This window comes from Sus scrofa, chromosome 1, assembly GCF_000003025.6.
Source record: "Sus scrofa isolate TJ Tabasco breed Duroc chromosome 1, Sscrofa11.1, whole genome shotgun sequence".
In the NCBI taxonomy this organism is placed as follows: domain Eukaryota; kingdom Metazoa; phylum Chordata; class Mammalia; order Artiodactyla; family Suidae; genus Sus; species Sus scrofa.
In genome coordinates this window covers 260661650-260679351 of record NC_010443.5, presented here as the reverse complement: position 1 = coordinate 260679351, position 17702 = coordinate 260661650, and the positions used below count along the sequence as shown (strand labels likewise).

The 17702-nt window shown below is 38.7% G+C and overlaps 1 protein-coding gene across 1 annotated transcript in view; it reads left to right on the top strand.

The window, feature by feature from the left end:
• The window catches only part of MEGF9 (multiple EGF like domains 9), a 94576-nt gene extending 77579 nt beyond the window's left edge, over positions 1-16997 (top strand). The window contains exons 4-6 of the mRNA XM_005660387.3: positions 8357-8500; positions 9663-9932; positions 12133-16997. Coding sequence (XP_005660444.1) covers positions 8357-8500; positions 9663-9932; positions 12133-12584 — 866 coding nt within the window. The 3' untranslated portion in view covers positions 12585-16997. The remainder of the gene's footprint in view (positions 1-8356; positions 8501-9662; positions 9933-12132) is intronic.

The window sequence follows — 17702 nt, the reverse complement described above, 5'->3', positions numbered from 1 at the left end:
TGGAACAGAGTAGAGAACCCAGACATAAACCCAGACACCTATGATCAATTAATCTTAGACAAAGGAGGCAAGAATATAAAATGGGAAAAAGACAGTTTTTTCAGCAAGTGGTGCTGGGAAAACTGGACAGCCACATGTAAATCAATGAAACTGAAACACACCTTCACACCATGTACAAAAATAAACTCAAAATGGCTTAAAGACTTAAACGTAAGACAAGACAGCATCAAATTCCTAGAAGAGAACATAGGCAAAACATTCTCTGACATCAGCCATACAAATGTTTTCTTAGGTTAGTCTCCTAAGACAACAGAAATAAAAGCAAAAATAAATCAGTGGGATCTAATCAAACTGACAAGCTTTTGCACGGCAAAGGAAATCATAAAAAACAAAAAAACAAAAGACAACCTACAGGATGGGAGAAAATTGTGGGGTTTTTTTGTATTTTTTTTTGTTTTTTTTGCCTTTCTGTCTTTTTTAGGGCCACACCTGCAGCATATGGAGGTTCCCAGGCTAGGGGTCTAATCGGAGCTGTAGCCCCTGGCCTACACCAGGGCCACAGCAATGCCAGATCTGAGCCTCATCTGTGATCTACACCACAGCTAACGGCAACACCGGATCCTTATCCCACTGAGCAAGGCAAGGGATCAAACCCGCAACCTCATGGTTCCTAGTTGAATTTGTTTCTGCTGCGCCACGACGGGAACTCCAGAAAATAATTTTAAATGATGCAAAGTTTGGGGTTAATAGATGCAAACTATTGCATTTGGAGTGGATAAGCAATGAGATCCTGCTGTATAGCACAGGGAACTAAATCTAGTCACTCATGTTGGAACATGATGGAGGATAACATGAGAAAAAGAATGTACGTGTGTGTGTGTGTGTGTGAGACTGGGTCACTTTACTGTACAGTAGAAATTGACAGAACACTGTAAACCAACTAAAATGGAAAAAACAAAAATGATTTAAAAAGGAAAAAAATATTTTTAAAAATACCCAAAGTAACACACAGAGGAAAAAAATGAAATAGAAAGATCAGAGCATGTGGGATACAGCCAAAAGGTCTCATACAAATTGTAATTGAAGACTTAGAAAGAAAGGAGAGAGATACTGGGGCAGAAGCAATTATCTGAAGAGGTAATGGCCAAGAGTTTTTCAAATTAATGAAATATGTTAACCCATATATTCAAAAGCTCAGCAAACCCTAGGTAGTATAAAAAGAAAACCACATCTAGGCAAACTTAGTCAAACTGTTAAAAATTAGTGACAATTGGAGTTCCCTGGTGGCTCAGTGTGTTAAGGATCCAATATTGTCACTGCAGTGGCTTGGGTCTCTGCTGTGGCATGGGTTCAGCCCCTGCCTGAGAACTTCTGCATGCTTTGAGTGCAGCCAAAAAGAAAAAAAAAAACTAATGGCAGTTAACTTTTCTGGTCTTCAGTTTTCCTAAATGTAAGGGTTAGAGATACTTCCTTGGAAATCTTTTTTTTTCTCCTGCAAAAAAATGAGAGCACACTAGTCTGACAACTGCAAGTGTTTTAATGAAACTAAGGTAGCAATAGCAAAATATTTGAAATTTGAAAGTACCTTGGAAAAATTTGTGTGTAATCATATTTTTCATTCTAATGTTCTAGTCTATGGTGAAACAAATTGATTTAGGAGAAATTTTGTGTTTTTTTTTTTTTTTCAGTTTCCTGATCTGATCCCTTACCTACTAGCCTATTCTATTTTGTGCCTTTTTTTTTTTTTTTTTTTTTTTTTTTTTTACTGTTTTGTGACCCTGTCATACTGGCTTCTATTCCTGAAATTCCCTGGTCTTTCTAGACCCCTTTGCCTTATTGAATCATAGTCTTCTTTCAGGCATTCAGTTAAAGGTTACTTTAGTATGGAGTTCCTGTCATGGCTCAGCAGAAATGAATCTGACTAGTATCCATAAGGATGTAGGTTCTATCCCTGGCCTTGCTCAGTGAGTTAAGAATCTGGCGTTGCCGTGAGCTGTGGTATAGGTTGACTCAAATTGAATCTGGCGGGGCTGTGACTGTGGCACAGGCCAGCAGCTACAGCTCCAGTTCAACCCCTAGCCTGGGAACATCCATATGCTGCAGGTTCGGCCCCCCCCAAAAAAAGGTTGCTTTGGTGGACATACTACTATCTATAAAATAGATAAACAAGGACCTACTTTATAGCATAAGGAACTATACTCAATATTTTATAATAACCTATAATGGAAAGGAATCCAAAAAAGTGTGTGTGTGTGTGTATACATGTATGTATGAATCACTGTGCTGTACACCCGAAACTAACACAGCGTTATAAATTAACTATATTTCAATAATTTAAAAAAGTTTACCTCATTAGAAAGTAGTTTCTGCTCCAGGCTAAATGATGATTCCCAATTATATACTCTAATATATAGTTATATTTTCTTCATAGCACTTATCAGAGTTTGTATTACTTATTTGTGATTTTGATTCATGTATGGCATATGCACTACACTGTAAGTTTCATACCAGTTTCGTTCACTATTTTACACAATCCCTAGCACAGAAATTAACACATAGTAAGTATTCAGTAAATTTTTGTTGAAGAAATGAACAAATGAATAGAAATGCGTACAGAGGAAAGACAAATTTCAACCTTGACAATGACAAAAATGTTTCATCATGCTGAGTTGATTTAAATTGTTCCCTAGATTGTTCATGGTACCAGGAAACAGTCTGCATTGCTGGTTCTCATTTCCTTGACCAGCAGTGAAGTAGCTTTCTTTAGTGTCAAGTAAATCCCAACCTGTCTTTGTCCAGAGATAATTCAAGGCAAAAGAAAACCTTTTCATGGTTATGATTTCTAAAGCAGGTAGTAATAAGAGAAATAAATGGTTTTTCTGTTTGGAAATGTAATAAAAATGAAATCCAATGTAAAGAAGCTGAATACCTGATTTAAAACTTCCAGCTTAATATAGAATCTATCTTTCCTTTTATCTTAAATTTTGAAAAGATTTTTTTCAACAGTGTTGTGATGCGGTCGCCCTCTGGTGGCCACTTACTATGTTTTCACAGTTCTGTTCCCCACCACCACCACCTCTACCCCCTAGTTTTTTCCATACCTTGTAATTTAGATTGAAGTAGATTTTTAAAGTAACCTTTTTGTGATAAAGTATATTAGGAAAGATATTTTGAAAAGCAGTATATATTAGACATCTTAAAAATACTTCTCTGATCCAATAATTCTGTTTCCAGGAATCAACTCTTGGAAAATAATTTTTTTTTTTTTTTTTGGTCTTTTTAGGGCTGCACCTGCAACATGTGGAGGTTCCCAGGCTAAGGGTCCAATCGGAGCTGTAGCTGACAGCCTACGCCAGAGCCACAGCAACTCAGGATCCTAGCTGTGTCTGCGACCTACAGCACAGCTCACAGCAACACCAGATCCTTAACCCACTGAGTAAGGCCAGGGATCGAACCCACAACCTCATGATTCCTGGGGTTCCTAGTTGAATTCATTTCTACTGTGCCATGACGGGAACTCCTGGGAAATAATTCTAAATTCATAAAAAGCTTTATGTTCATAGATGCTCACCAAAGTGGTAGTGATAATTCTAAAAGGTTAGTCAGCTCTGCTTTTTTGTGTGTATCATTTTTTTAAGGCTGCATCCGAGGCATATGAAGGTTCCTAGCTAGGGGTGGAATTGGAGCTGTAGCTGCCGGCCTATGCCACAGCCATAGCAACATCAGATCAAAGCCGCATCTGCAACCTGCACCACAGCTCATGGCAATGCCGGATCCTCAACCCACTGAGCAAGGCCAGGGATCGATCCTGCATCCTCATGGATGCTAGTAAGATTAGTTAACCACCGAACCACGACAGGAACTCCTGGTGTTCATTCTTAAGCATCATGGTTACCAAATGAGAAAGGTTAGAGGGTGTGTATAGAGAAACCCAACAGTGACCTTGGCTAGATCCTGCCTCTGTAGGTCTTCAGAATCTGGAATTTCCAATAATGCTCGTTCTATGAACAAGTTAATATCTTCTAATAAATTTTGTTTACACTACAAAAAAATTGATATACAATAACATGAGAGAGTGAAAGAAGCAGTGTATAGAATGACATGTGCCATACATTTAGACTATTTAAAAAGCAAAACCTAAATTTCTGTGTATAAGGAGAGATTCAATGAAAAGTATTCAAAATCTCAATGGCAGATTTCTTAAGGTGATTTTTTTCTTTTTTCTATTCTCCTGTTTGTTTCTAGATTTTCTTTATTGAATACATATTTCCCTTAAAATGGAGATGAGGAGTACTGTTATTTATTTATTTATTTATTTTGTCTTTTTAGAGCCACACACATGGCATATGGACGTTCCTAGGCTGGGGTCCAATTGGATCCGCAGCTGCTGGGCTACACCACAGCCACAGCAACTTGGGATCCGAGCTGCGTCTACGGCCTACACCACAGCTCACCAGATCCTTAACCCACTGAGCCACACTGGGAACTCTGGGGACTGTTATTTTTAAGCTAAAACTTAGTGTACTTCCTTTTAAGAATTTAAGGTGCCCTCATGTATTCATACAATGTCTCATGTTGAGCTGACTTCAGCAGCTTGACTGAGTTGACCATTCCTCAAGAACTTTCTTCACTTGAAGATGGCACACTTTCCTGTGTTGTTTTTTTTCCTCCTCTGTCAGCTCTGCTAGATCTTCCTCTTTGCAACTATGAGCACTAGAGTGCCTCAGAAGTTTGTTTTTCTTGACATGTTTGTCTTCTGCATTTATACTGTCCCTGAGTGATCTCATTCAGTCCCCTGAATTTAATTGAAATGCCACCTACAAATGTGCTTATTGCCATATTTACATTTCTCTCTTGATCTCTGTACTCAAAGCTCCAACAGTGCCCTTGACATATTCCTCAAATGCTTTAATTGGTATCATAACCCTAACACATCCAAAACCACTCTTTATTTTGCAAAATAAACTAAGCCTGGTTTACTCCTGCTGTTCATTTTGGTGACTAGCACTGGAGGAGTCACTTTTGATTCTTCTTTCTGCTGTGAATAACCAGTCCCTCAGCAAGTCAGCAGCCTGGCATTCAACATGACCTTCATTGCTACCATCCTTGTCTAAGCACCTGTCATCTCTCTGAACTATTTTTTTTAATTTAATTTAATTTTATTTTATTTTATTTTTTATTTTTTTTGCTATTTCTTGGGCCGCTCCCGCGGCATATGGAGATTCCCAGACTAGGGGTCTAATTGGAGCCGTAGCCACCGGCCTACACAAGAGCCACAGCAACGCGTGTTCCGAGCCGCGTCTGCAACCTGCACCACAGCTCACGGCAACGCCGGATCGTCAACCCACTGAGCAAGGGCAGGGACCAAACCCGCAACCTCGTGGTTCCTAGTCAGATTCGTTAACCACTGCGCCACGACGGGAACTCCTCTCTGAACTATTTTGACACTCTCTCATCTAGTCTTTCTGCTTCCTCTCTTGTCTCATCCTCTGATCCCCACCCTACCGCAGTCCAGTCTCCAGTTAGTAACCAGAATGATCGTTTAAAAGTGTAAAACCGGATCATGTCATTCCCATGCTCAAAGCCTCCTAAGGCTTCCCATCCTTTTTTTTTTTTTTTTGTCTTTTTAGGGCCACACCCATGGCATATGGAGGGTCCCAGGCTAGGGCTCAAATCAGAGCTGCAACTGCCAGCCTACACCACAGCCACAGCAATGCCAGATCCAAGCCTCGTCTGGGACCTACACCACAGCTCACAGCAAAGCTGGATCAACCCCCTGAGCAAGGTTAGGGCTTGAAACCGAGACCTCATGGATACAAGTCAGGTTTATAACTGCTGAGCCACGATGGGAACTCCCCTATCCATCTTGAATAAAATTCAGACTTGCTTCCATGACTATATATTTTGGGCCCCTGCCTTTCTCTCTGACCTTATCTCCTGTTACCCCCTCCCCTGTTTGCTCAGGCTGGCCTTCTTTCTGTTAAACAGGTTTGAATTTGCCTTCTGTTCTGTAGAGAAAATTAGGCATTTCTTTTTACAATCAAGTACCTTGCTGTATTTCTGATAGCTTTATATGTGAACTGGAAATAGTGCAATAAAGACTTTTTACAGGTGGCGATTTATGTTTTCAAAGCTTTGTCAGTGAATCTGGTTGGAAAGGAACTCTACATTCTTTTCTGTAACCAGTTATTTTCTTGGTTACCCCCACCAGGTTTTTTTTGATGCTCAGCCAAGCATGAGATCATCTACAGGAAACACTCGTTCCTTTTTTTTTTTTTTTTTTTTTTTTTTTTTTACGGATTCACTCCTTTGGCCATCTTTCAGCAAAGAAAATGTGAATTTTCAGGCAGTATTGTAATATTTGGGAAATTCAAGGCAGGGCGTAATGAACAAAATTAAACCTCAGCTAATTTTTACGTATCATTTATCATAAAAGAAAGACTTTCAAATTTTAGATGTTAAAGGAAACTTAGATCTCATTTAGTTCAGCTTTCTTAATTTATAGATAAGGAATTTAAGGGATTTAAAGCATAAAGAGAAAATATTGTATCCTACGGAATAGTCTTTCACCCTCTAAAATATTTACATTACATTAAATCATCAGCCAAGGAATTTTGATCCCATTTTACAGATTAAAAAAGTGAGACATACCAAAAAAAAAAAGTGAAATTCAGAGAAGCTATTTGCTGATGGTCACATAGCTGGTAAGAAGTTCCTCTGTGAATGGAACTCAGATCTGATATTACACATATACTGTACCATCCTTCTCATGCTATGTAGCCTCCCAGAGAGGAGTTGTAAGCTGTTAGAAAAGCAGACTCATATTATTAGTTCCTACTCTGTATGGATTTTAAACTTTATGATCTTTATTTTTATTGTAAAAATCAATCTTCAATTTTCTACATGAAATGTTTTTTATTTATTTATTTATTTATTTATTTAGTCTTTTTGTTGTTGTTGTTGTTGTTGTTGTTGCTATTTCTTGGGCCGCTCCCGCAGCATATGGAGGTTCCCAGGCTAGGGGTTGAATCGGAGCTGTAGCCACCGGCCTACGCCAGAGCCACAGCAACGCGGGATCCGAGCCGCATCTGCAACCTACGCCACAGCTCACGGTAACGCTGGATCCTTAACCCACTGTGCGAGGCCAGGGATCAAACCCGCATCGTCATGGATGCTAGTCGGGTTCGCTAACCACTGAGCCATGACAGGAACTCCTATTTTGAATTTTTAAATATAAAACCCTATGGAGAATAATATAACAAATACCCATGCACTCACACCTGGAATTAATAAATAGTAACATTTTGGTATTTTGCTTAATATTTATACATCTATGTATATAGTTATATATTTGAAACAGAAAATTTCAAGTAAAGTTGGACTTCTTCCTCTCTGTTTTCTTCTCTACTCTCTTTTTTCTCCCTCCCTCCACAGATGCAAGCAGAGCATAAAACTTGCCTATACCCTCTCAGTCCGTATTTAATTTTTACAACACATATTATATATATATATATATATTTCCATCTGCTTAGTGTATTATGTATCCATTTGCTTAGTACTGTTTAGTGTGATTTTAAAATTTAAAAATTTTTTACTTCAATCAATTTTTACAAAATAAGTACTCTCCTTCTGTACATGTCATTCTGCAATTAGCTTTTTTCAGCCAGTGTTGTTTCTTTTTCCTTTCCTTTTTAGGGCCACTCCAGTGGCATATGGAAGTTCCCAGGCTAGGGGGCTCAAATCGGAGCTGCAGCTGCCGGCCTACCCACAGCCACAGCAATGCTGGATCTGAGCTGTATCTGTGACCTACACCTCAGCTTGTGTCCAGGCCAGATCCTTAACCCACTGATTGAGTCCAGGGATTAAACCCACATCCTCATGGGTACAGGTTGGGTTCTTAAGCCACTGAGCCACAACAGGAACTCCAGCCAATGTTGTTTTTAAAATGTATGTGTGTTCATACATATAGGTCTAGTTCACTTAACTACATTATCCCAACCATGAAAAAAATACAGTCTATTCTTTTTAAATAGATCTTTGGGTTGTTTTTATTTTTTCTTTGCAAGTAGTTGGCCTGCTTTCGGTATGTAATCTATCAATCCACAAGGCCTTATTGTGACTCTAGTCATGTGCCTAGCCTTTCCCTAGAGAGTTTACAATCTAGTAGGGGACAAAGAACTCACAGACGCCCTGGTGTAGAAATAAGATGGCGAAGAAAGTGGACTCTGTGCAGTCTCTGTTGGATAACTTTTTCTGGTTAATGCTTAAGGTTTTTTGGTTGCAGGTATGATTTATTTAAAGTTACTGTTCTTTCAGAGTAAATCTTTAACTTCTTAAAATAATTTGCTTCTTTTAGGTGCTTGTTTAAATTGCCAGGACAACAGCAAAGGGGATCACTGTGAAGAGTGCAAAGAAGGATTTTATCAGAGTCTGGATGCCACTAAAGAATGTCTTCGCTGCCCTTGTTCAGCAGTGACATCTACAGGCAGTTGTATCATAGGTGAGGCCTTTTCCCTAAATGTTCATTTTTAGAGAAAAAAAAATCAGTGAATCGGTTATCAATAGGTATAAAGTGTGTTGATAAGCAAAGTTATAGATGCTGTAAGTAAAAGGGAGTTATAAAAACAGCAAAAGGGAAGTTCCCCTTGTCGCTCATGGGTAACGAGCCTGACTAGTATCCATGAGGATGCAGGTTCAATCCCTGGCCTCACTCGGTAGGGTTAAGGATCTGGTGTTGCTGTGAGCTTTGGTATAGGTCGCAGATGCGGCTCGGATCCCACGTTGCTATGGCTGTGGCATAGGCCAACAGCTGTAGCTCTAATTCGACCCCTAGTCTGGGAACTTCCATATGCTGCAGATGTGGCCCTAAAAAATAAAGCAAACAAACAAAATCAGCAAAGGTTTTCCTTTCTATGAGTTTGTACTCAAATCCAAATACATATGTGAAATGAGACATGAGGGAGGGATGAGGTGATTTTTGTTAAAACTGTTATTTTATTCCATCTGATGTGACTAAAGAGAAAGGAATAAAATATAACTGCCTATCCATCAGTTACTCAGATTCCTTGTATAAGCATACTTTTCTTTTCTTTTCTCTTTTTTTTTTTGCTGCATCCACAGCACATGGAAGTTCCCGGGCCAGAGATCAAACCTGTGCCACAGCAGCAACCTGAGCCACTGCAGTGACAACACCAGATCCTTAACCCCCCTGCACTGCAAGGGAGGTCCTAAGCATACTTCTTTTGTTCTCTACCTGAAAAGGTTTTCTGCATGGTCCTCTCATTCTCACAACACACTGGACTATTAATAAATAAGGTGTCAGAGTTCCCGTAGTGGCTCAGTGGTAGCGAACCTGACAAGTATCCATGAGGACTTGAGTTCAATCCCTGGCCTTGCTCAGTGGGTTAAGGCTACAGCTCCAATCCAACTCCTAGCCTGGGAACGTCCATATATTGCAGGTATGGCCCTAAAAAGAGAAAAAATAAATAAATAAATAAATAAAATAAGGTATAAATTATTAGTTTGAATTCCTTATGTTTCTTAAGCTTGAGAGGAGCTAGTAGGCAGGGTGTATAAACTGTTTGGGGGACTAGTAGTAGTTTTGCATTTTTAGCTGTAGCTTGAAGTTGTACTAAATTATTTTGGTGTTCTCTCTCTTTTAGAATTGGGTGAATTGGAACCTAAATGTGTCCAGTGTAAAGCTGGTTATACAGGCCAGAACTGCAATGAATGTGAACATGGCTATTACAATTCTGACAGCATCTGTATGGAGTGCCAGTGTCATGGCCACGTGGACCCACGTAAAACGCCAGAGATTTGTAAGCCTGACAGTGGTGAGTGTATCGACTGCCTCCATAACACCACTGGCTTTTGGTGTGAGAACTGCCTAGAAGGTTATGTTCAAGACCTCCAGGGAAATTGCATCAAGAAAGGTAAAACTTCACCTGTGGGTGTAAATTTAATATCTAAACCTAGCAATGAAAATTTCAGGACTACTACTTTTAGCTTTGTAAAAGTTTCCAATCCCACCAGAGAAGTTTTCTGGAAGTAGGTTTTAATAGATATTTTCCTAAAGAGATTTCCTTCCATTCCTGCTGCTCTCCTAATACTCCAAAGTCAACTCCCGAAATTTGAGGACCCAGACGAAGTCACTGCAGTGTTCTCACATTTTCTCTTCATCTATTTTTATTTTAATAATTTACAAGTCCTATAATTTCTTTTACCCTTTACTTCCTGTATTCTCATTTCCTCCACTAATCATAAAAGGTCTTTTTAAGTAGGAACCTATACTCTGGTTAGAAGTTCCAGCTGAAAAACAAGAGTTTATTCGAGCTTTTGTCCTAACTTTGGGTGTAAGTTTTCCCATGTGTGATAGAGGAAATTGTAAAAATATTACCTTTCATTTTTAAAAGAAGAAATTATTCATATGGCAAAATGTTTCTTACAGTAAAATATTTCTAGTCATTAGTAAAAGTTAATGATTAGAAAGTCAGGAAGAGTTAGGGATATTCAGGCTTTCTTAGGTCATAGGTATATTAGACCATGCTCGTCTATAAGCCAGTCTTTGGTATTCTGAGTGATGCTGAATACTGGGCAGAGAGACAGTTGGTCTGTGGCAAGTGGTATCCTTCTGTCATTTTCTTGATATCCTTATTCTGCTGTGATTAAGGCTAAAAAACTCAGATTAGGAGTTATTTTGTGGTGGAGCAGGTTAAGGATCCATTGTTGTCACTGCAGCGGCTGGGTTGCTGTTGTGGCGTGGGTTTGATCCCTGGTCTGGGAACTTCCACATGCTGCTGGCATGCCCCACCCCAAACAAACAAACAAAAAATACAAATTGAATCCTACCACCAGCCTGGAGATCCTGTCACTCACTTCTCTTTCCCACTGGAGGCAAACCTTGTCCATGCTTAGCTGACAGGACTGTGATGGTTTTGCTTATTAGTTATTGGGACTGTAAAACATGCCTCTTTTTAGGATAGATTGATGTGGCTGGCTGTGCTGATAAGTTGTAGCAATAATAGTCATCATTTTATTGAGTGCCTACTACGTGCCAAGCACTGTAAACATTAAATGTGATGTTATGTAGTACGTATCTCATGTAATCCTTCCCAAAACCTCTGCAAAGTAGATATCATTATTCCCATCTTATAGATGAGGAACTTCAGTTTTAAAAAGGTTGACTTGGAGGGGAGTTCCCTTCGCAGTTCAGCAGTTAAGGAACCTGACTAGCATCCATGAGGACACAGGTTCGATCCCTGGCTTCGCTCAGTGGGTTAAGGATCTGGTGTTGCCGGGAGCTGTGGTGTAGGTCACAAACGAGGCTCGGATCCCCATTTGCTGTGGCTCTGTAATAGGCCAGTGGCTACAGCTCTGATTAGACTCTTAGCCTGGGAACCTCCATATGCCATGTGTGCAGCCCTAAAAAAATACAAAAAATAAAGTAAAATAAAAAATAAAAAGATTGACTTATTGCCAAACAGTTCTACTTAATTCCAAAGCTTTTAATATTTCTACTGAGTAGTGCTGCATTAGAAGTGCCAAGTATAGCACATTAATTATAAAATAGTTGCAGCGTACATAAAGGAAAAATCACTATGCTTGCAATTAAAGGTGGGCTGTTTTCTCTCCTGGGTGATATCAACTTTGGATGTTTAAATTGTGTTTTTGAGAAGTAACTAGAAATACAATTTTTCCTATTTTGTTTTTGCCTCCATTAAAGAGAATTTTAGCCTTATGAAATGCCATCAGATATGTTGAATTTAATTTTAGTTCAAATGATTATCATCTGTCCCCTTCACTTTTAACAAAGGGATTTAGAAATCCCTACCTTTTCAGGAAATTATATGAATCTATTCAAGAGTAGAGAAGGCCGGAAAACTCCAACGTGAGAATTTTCCCAAAGATTTTAGTACAACTAAACATTTTGGATAACAGCCATGGATGTAATAATCCAACTTTCTAGACTCTGATTCTTTTCACTACGTTTCTTTAAAAATTATTTTATTACCGTTAAGCAAAGTATCATGTCAACATCCCATATCAATTTCCACTCCCATGTGTATTTATTTTATTGTTTCTTAAAACTAGATATTTTGTCTTTTACATTTCATTCTCTGTTTTTATTTTCAGAAGTTATTGTTCCAACACCTGAAGGTTCTACCATTTTGGTTTCCAATGCCTCTTTGACCACATCAGTGCCCACCCCCGTTATAAATAGTACTTTTACCCCCACAACCCTGCAGACTATCTTTTCAGTAAGCTCTGCTGAAAACAGCACATCAGCTTTGGCTGATGTATCATGGACCCAGTTTAACATCATCATTTTGACAGTCATCATCATTGTGGTGGTGCTGCTGATGGGATTTGTGGGGGCTGTGTACATGTACCGGGAGTACCAAAACCGGAAACTCAATGCCCCCTTTTGGACCATCGAGCTGAAAGAAGACAATATCAGTTTCAGCAGCTACCATGACAGCATTCCCAATGCAGATGTGTCAGGACTGTTGGAAGATGATGGCAATGAAGTGGCTCCTAATGGTCAACTGACCCTGACGACGCCAATACATAACTATAAAGCCTGAGGAGCTAGAGCTGTTCTCCAGGATTGTGAAACCACAGTGCTTACCAAGACAGCATCGGCCCCTGGGCCAAACGCAGCCTGGGTAGAGCTGCTGAGATGAGAAAGCAAAGGCATATAGAGCATCTAAATTTTCAGGTACGAGTTTGTAATGTACTCAGCCTCTTACTCTTAGTTTTCCCATGAAGATTCAAAGCAGTCACTGTCAATAAGGACTTTAAGTAAAGTATATTTTTGTACCAAACCACATAAAAGGAGTATAGACAGGCTGAACCTCATAGTGCAGCCCAAATCCACTTCAACCTCCAAACAGACTCCTGGGGACGTTTCACCAAACCAGCGGAAAAAGGATGATGGATGTGGAGGGAAAAGACAGCCAGAAGACTTCATCTCCATTCCTGGAACACATTTTTTTAAAGGAGGGCCAGGGATCATATTCATTTTATTGTGCTGAAAGACATCACTGAGGAAAAGCTGATGTTTGGGCTGTATCACAATAAACAATCTTGATTATTTCTAGAATAGGGGCAGAACAGTCCCAAAGAAGACCTTTAGAAGGGTTTTTCCTTCCAGAATTCTTGCTCAATGATAGAATTAAAGCAAAAGATAAGCTGCTGATGGTACAGAGAGGAAGGCAGCATCTGGGAGCAGGAGGCTGATGGTCCTTATTAGGGTCTCAGTGCAAATGATAGATTGTCTAAAAATAACGACTAAACCTGCTTCTAGAGAAATAAGGTGTATATAGTTAATGTAGAATATCTGGTCAGCGTTGTATTTGTATCTATTTGTAAAAAAAATCATGTCATATTTTATCATCTAGAATTTATTTGTACAGCAGTTAATGGCATTGTAAAAAGAAAATATAGGGTTTAAAATACTGTAAAATAGATGGCAATATTGCTAGAGCTGGGACTCTGGTGAGCATCAGTCATTTTTAGTCCCTCTTTGGACGTTGTTGAAATTTATAAGAGGTTGAATGTTTCTAACTTTTCTTTCCCTTTTTTCAGTCTAAAAGTAGAGTTATATGTTCTTTGACTTCCTATAGATTCAAGCAATAGATTTTGAAGACAGTGATTGTTAAGCTGGGACACAGGCTGCACTCTCCAAACTACCCATCTAATTAGACATTAGCTACTCTATGTAGTTTACATAGGTTAGTGTAGACCATAATCTCATTCAATGTTTTTTATGTAAAAGATAGTCTTCCAAAGGAACTAGAAATATTTTAGTTCCAAAAGAAAAGCCATCATATCACTTGGCATCCCCTGCAAAATACCCTACCTGTGAAATATTTATATTCTCTCCCCACCAAAAAAAAGTACCTCCTACATTTGAACACAGCTGATCACTCACATCTTGTGAGGTGTGTATAGCATCTTGCAGTGCTATAGTTCTCCCATCTTCTTCTTACCTGGTTCCAGGGTAGCTCTGCATTTGAGTGGGTAGAGTTTAGTCCTTGCTTTTAGACACAGTTTTTCCCTAGAGGCCATCTCTACCTTTGCTCTCTTCTAATTAAGATATCTACAGATTATAGATTAAGCGAGCCAGGAATAGCAGCTGGAAGTCAAATACAGATATTTATTAGGAGGAAGAGCAAACTGTCAAGAGGTCAGGAAAAAAAACAGCAAAGATTTAGGCATAGGAAATCCAAGTTGATAACTTTGCCTAACTTCCCCAGAGAAACACCTGGAATTGGGTCATCCCTCTGTGGTTGTTCTCAGGGTTCGGAGGTGATGCTCTGGAGGATGGATGTACAGGCAGATAATCTGCTTCTAGTAGCTGGAGGTGCTCTGAATATTTGGCCATTGCTCATGAAGACAGAGATTACATTATATTAGTTATATTAAAATTAGTTAATATTTCTAGAGCCCTCTGCAGTTTGAAAGCATCTTTCTATATGTGCGTCCTTTGTTCTGCACCATAGGCCCCTGGGGCGATAATTGTTGTCCCCATTTTATAGGTGAGGTTGAATGTCTTGTTCAAGGCTACACCGTATGTCATTATTAGGCTTGGAGTTAGGACTCCTAATTGTTCTTTCAACTGTATGCTCATATAGAAATTCCCCAGCCTTAGACACAAGAAGGCTGGGAGGAAGAGTCCCATCTATGAAGGTTGCTAATTTTTGTTAAGGACAAGGTACAATCCAGGGCCATACAGCTGTGAAGGACTTTGTGGAAAGAACACAGGAGGATTACCTTCTGAAGCCAGTGTTGGTGATAAGAAAATAAAAATGCCAGTTTGTGCTTCATTAAAGTGAACTAATCCTTCTAAGCAGAGAATGAAAACCTGACTTCCCCAGCAGCTGCCACATATGCGTGTGTAGACTATGCAATACACAATTCCAAGGAATAGTGTAAAGTGACATAGCGTCCCGTGCTTCTGCTGGTGGAAATAATTTTGCTCTAAAATATAAATCAATCTTGAAGTGATCTACCACCAAAATCAGACTAGGAAACCAGTATGGAATGCATTACACAATACTCCTTCCTCTAAAGGCATGATCTTCATGAACCATGGCATTCAGCCCTAGGATCCCATAAGTCCTTCAGAAGGACTAATCATGGAAGAATTTTTGTCTAAGGATTAGAAATGCATTTATTTTCAAGTAAGATAAGACTAGTGTGAATCTTATTGATGAATGACAGATACTGCTATTAGGTGATACCTTTATCTTCGTTAACTCGTTTCAGTACACCCGTAAGCATTTCTGACAGTTAGATCCCTAAGTAGTTTGTTAAGTATGTCTGTCCTCCCTTACTTTCCCCTCCCTCCCTCCATCCTCTAGCCCCCAGAGGTCTCTTACTAATAGAATTTCTCCAGTTATAGAGATAAATGATAATAAAAACTAAACCTCGTTTATACTAAGGTCCTATGGACTTTAGGTGTTACTCTTAGGGATACCTGAATATTAAGAGAGGATAACAGAGCAGACATAGAATGGGGAGGAAGAGATTTGGGGATAGAGGATTTGTAGAAGCATCAAATTTTATGACTACTCTCTAGCCCCAATATTCCTGGGAAAATTGACCATTAAAGCGGTTCTCACTGGCCTCCTTACTTCATTTTGGTCAGCTGAGTGCCATGAGGTCATTTAGTCCTTCTTGTGCTGTTTTGGAGCCAGAAAGCTACAGCGAGAGTACCTCTGCCTGACAGCCTCAGTTTGGACTGGCCTGTGAAATTATTTACCTGGTCCTATATTTTTTTGTAGGACACATGGTGGACATAACACCATTTATAATGAACATTCCCTGGTACTTATATTTTGAGGAATGTGAGAAGGAGTTGAATTTATACATCTCAAGGAAAGCTATATCTGACAAAAACTTCAGAGAAGTAAAAAGCAAGCAGTGTAACCTGTTAGAGCAAGGAAAGCATTTCTGGCCTCATCCGTGAAGAGCCTTAGGTCTGTTATGATCATCTTGATAGGAGTTTAGGAGCTCACATGAGTTTGCTCTGTGCAGGGGAGTAACGGAAGGTTAATGCAAGTTTTCTCTTCAACCTTGAGCGAGTGACATTGCCAAGGGAAGAAGCAGGAAGAACACACTGATTCATTTGGAGAAATCAAATGCGGTCACGTGGACTCAAAAGGTTATGAATCATCAAAACGTCGTGGCTGAATGATGCTTTTTCAAAGGCAGCTGGGAACCTTTCCTACTTGTTACTCATGCGTACGCAATAGCTGCGCCAGCAGCCCTTAGAACGGGAGCCCAGGGCTTCAGGTCTGCGTTAGTTCAAGGCTAAGTGATTCAAAGTGAAGTTTTCATGCTAGGCACAAGCACTCTATAATACATTAAATTTCAGCCCAAGCAATTGGGGAGTGTTTCTTAAACATTAAGCTTGTATTTATGTCACTAAAATTCTAACACAAATTTTAAAAACATGTCTCATACATATGCTGTACTAGGCCTCATGATGCATTTCTAAATTTGTGTATGATTTGAATATATGAAAGAATTTATACAAGAGTGTTATTTAAAATTATTAAAAAATAAATGTATATAATTTGTACCTATTGTAGATTTGCTGTTTTGCTTTTTAATGTGGTCAAAGTAGTTGGAAGTCTTCGAATATATGTCACAGATCACTTATTTTCAAACCACTTCATGAAAATCTTTGAACCCTTCATTTATTGACCATGCTTCCTGTTTTAATAAGTTTCTTTAAAGAAATATTTTCCACTTAGAGAACAAAATGCCACATGAAGAAGATTCCCCCATCTCAGAACAAAACAAAATACCTTGAAAAAAACAGCATATATTAACATATATTCTTGTCTGTGCTCTTACTTTTCCCATATGAGATCCATTGAGATTTCTATGAAAATGTTACAGAAAAAAAAAAAAACTTGCTCCTTTTGGATTTCTTTTTCGTGCATGTAGAAAATTCCTTTTCTTTAGAATAAATCTGAAGGGAACCATGTTCTATGTGTTTTGTTAGATAACCTGTAATGAAAGTATATTTCTTTACTCTTTGAGGTGCCCTTGAAGATTCTCAGTTTTGGCAAAGCTCAAAGGATGCCATCTAGATATCCAAGAGGTACTTTGAAAAAGAAGAAAAAATAAGTCAGCCCTTTTCTTTGTGCTGAGAGCTTTATAAACAATTGATTATTCAACTGCAGTTGGTTGATATTTAAATTTTAAAACTCTGTTTTTCCTTTCTTTTCTAGTTACACAAGAACAGTTTATAATTCCACCTTAAATATTACACATGTGGTTCTTCTGAACATGTAGTTCTATATATGAATTTGGTATTAGTTTAAGAGAACAATAAGCAGAGCAGAAATCTAAACAAATGAGAATTTTGAAAGTAAATATATAATACAGATTTACCACAGCAAGAGGAAATCTTGTCAAAAACATCACTTTTATAATATTGTTTTTATACTTTTGATGAAAATCTATCAAGTAAAGACATTTGCCACAGTGCATTATCAAAACTGGTTGTATTCATTTTCCTTAGCCATATAAGATGTTCGTGTTTTTAAAAATTCAGCATGCTCCACTATAATTATATCGGTAAATTCAGAGTAACAGTTGTGCCTAGTTATATTTTAAAAGTGAAGCTAAATAAAAATGTTTTTCATGGGAGTATAGTATTGGGAATGTTAACTGACAGTCTGAAA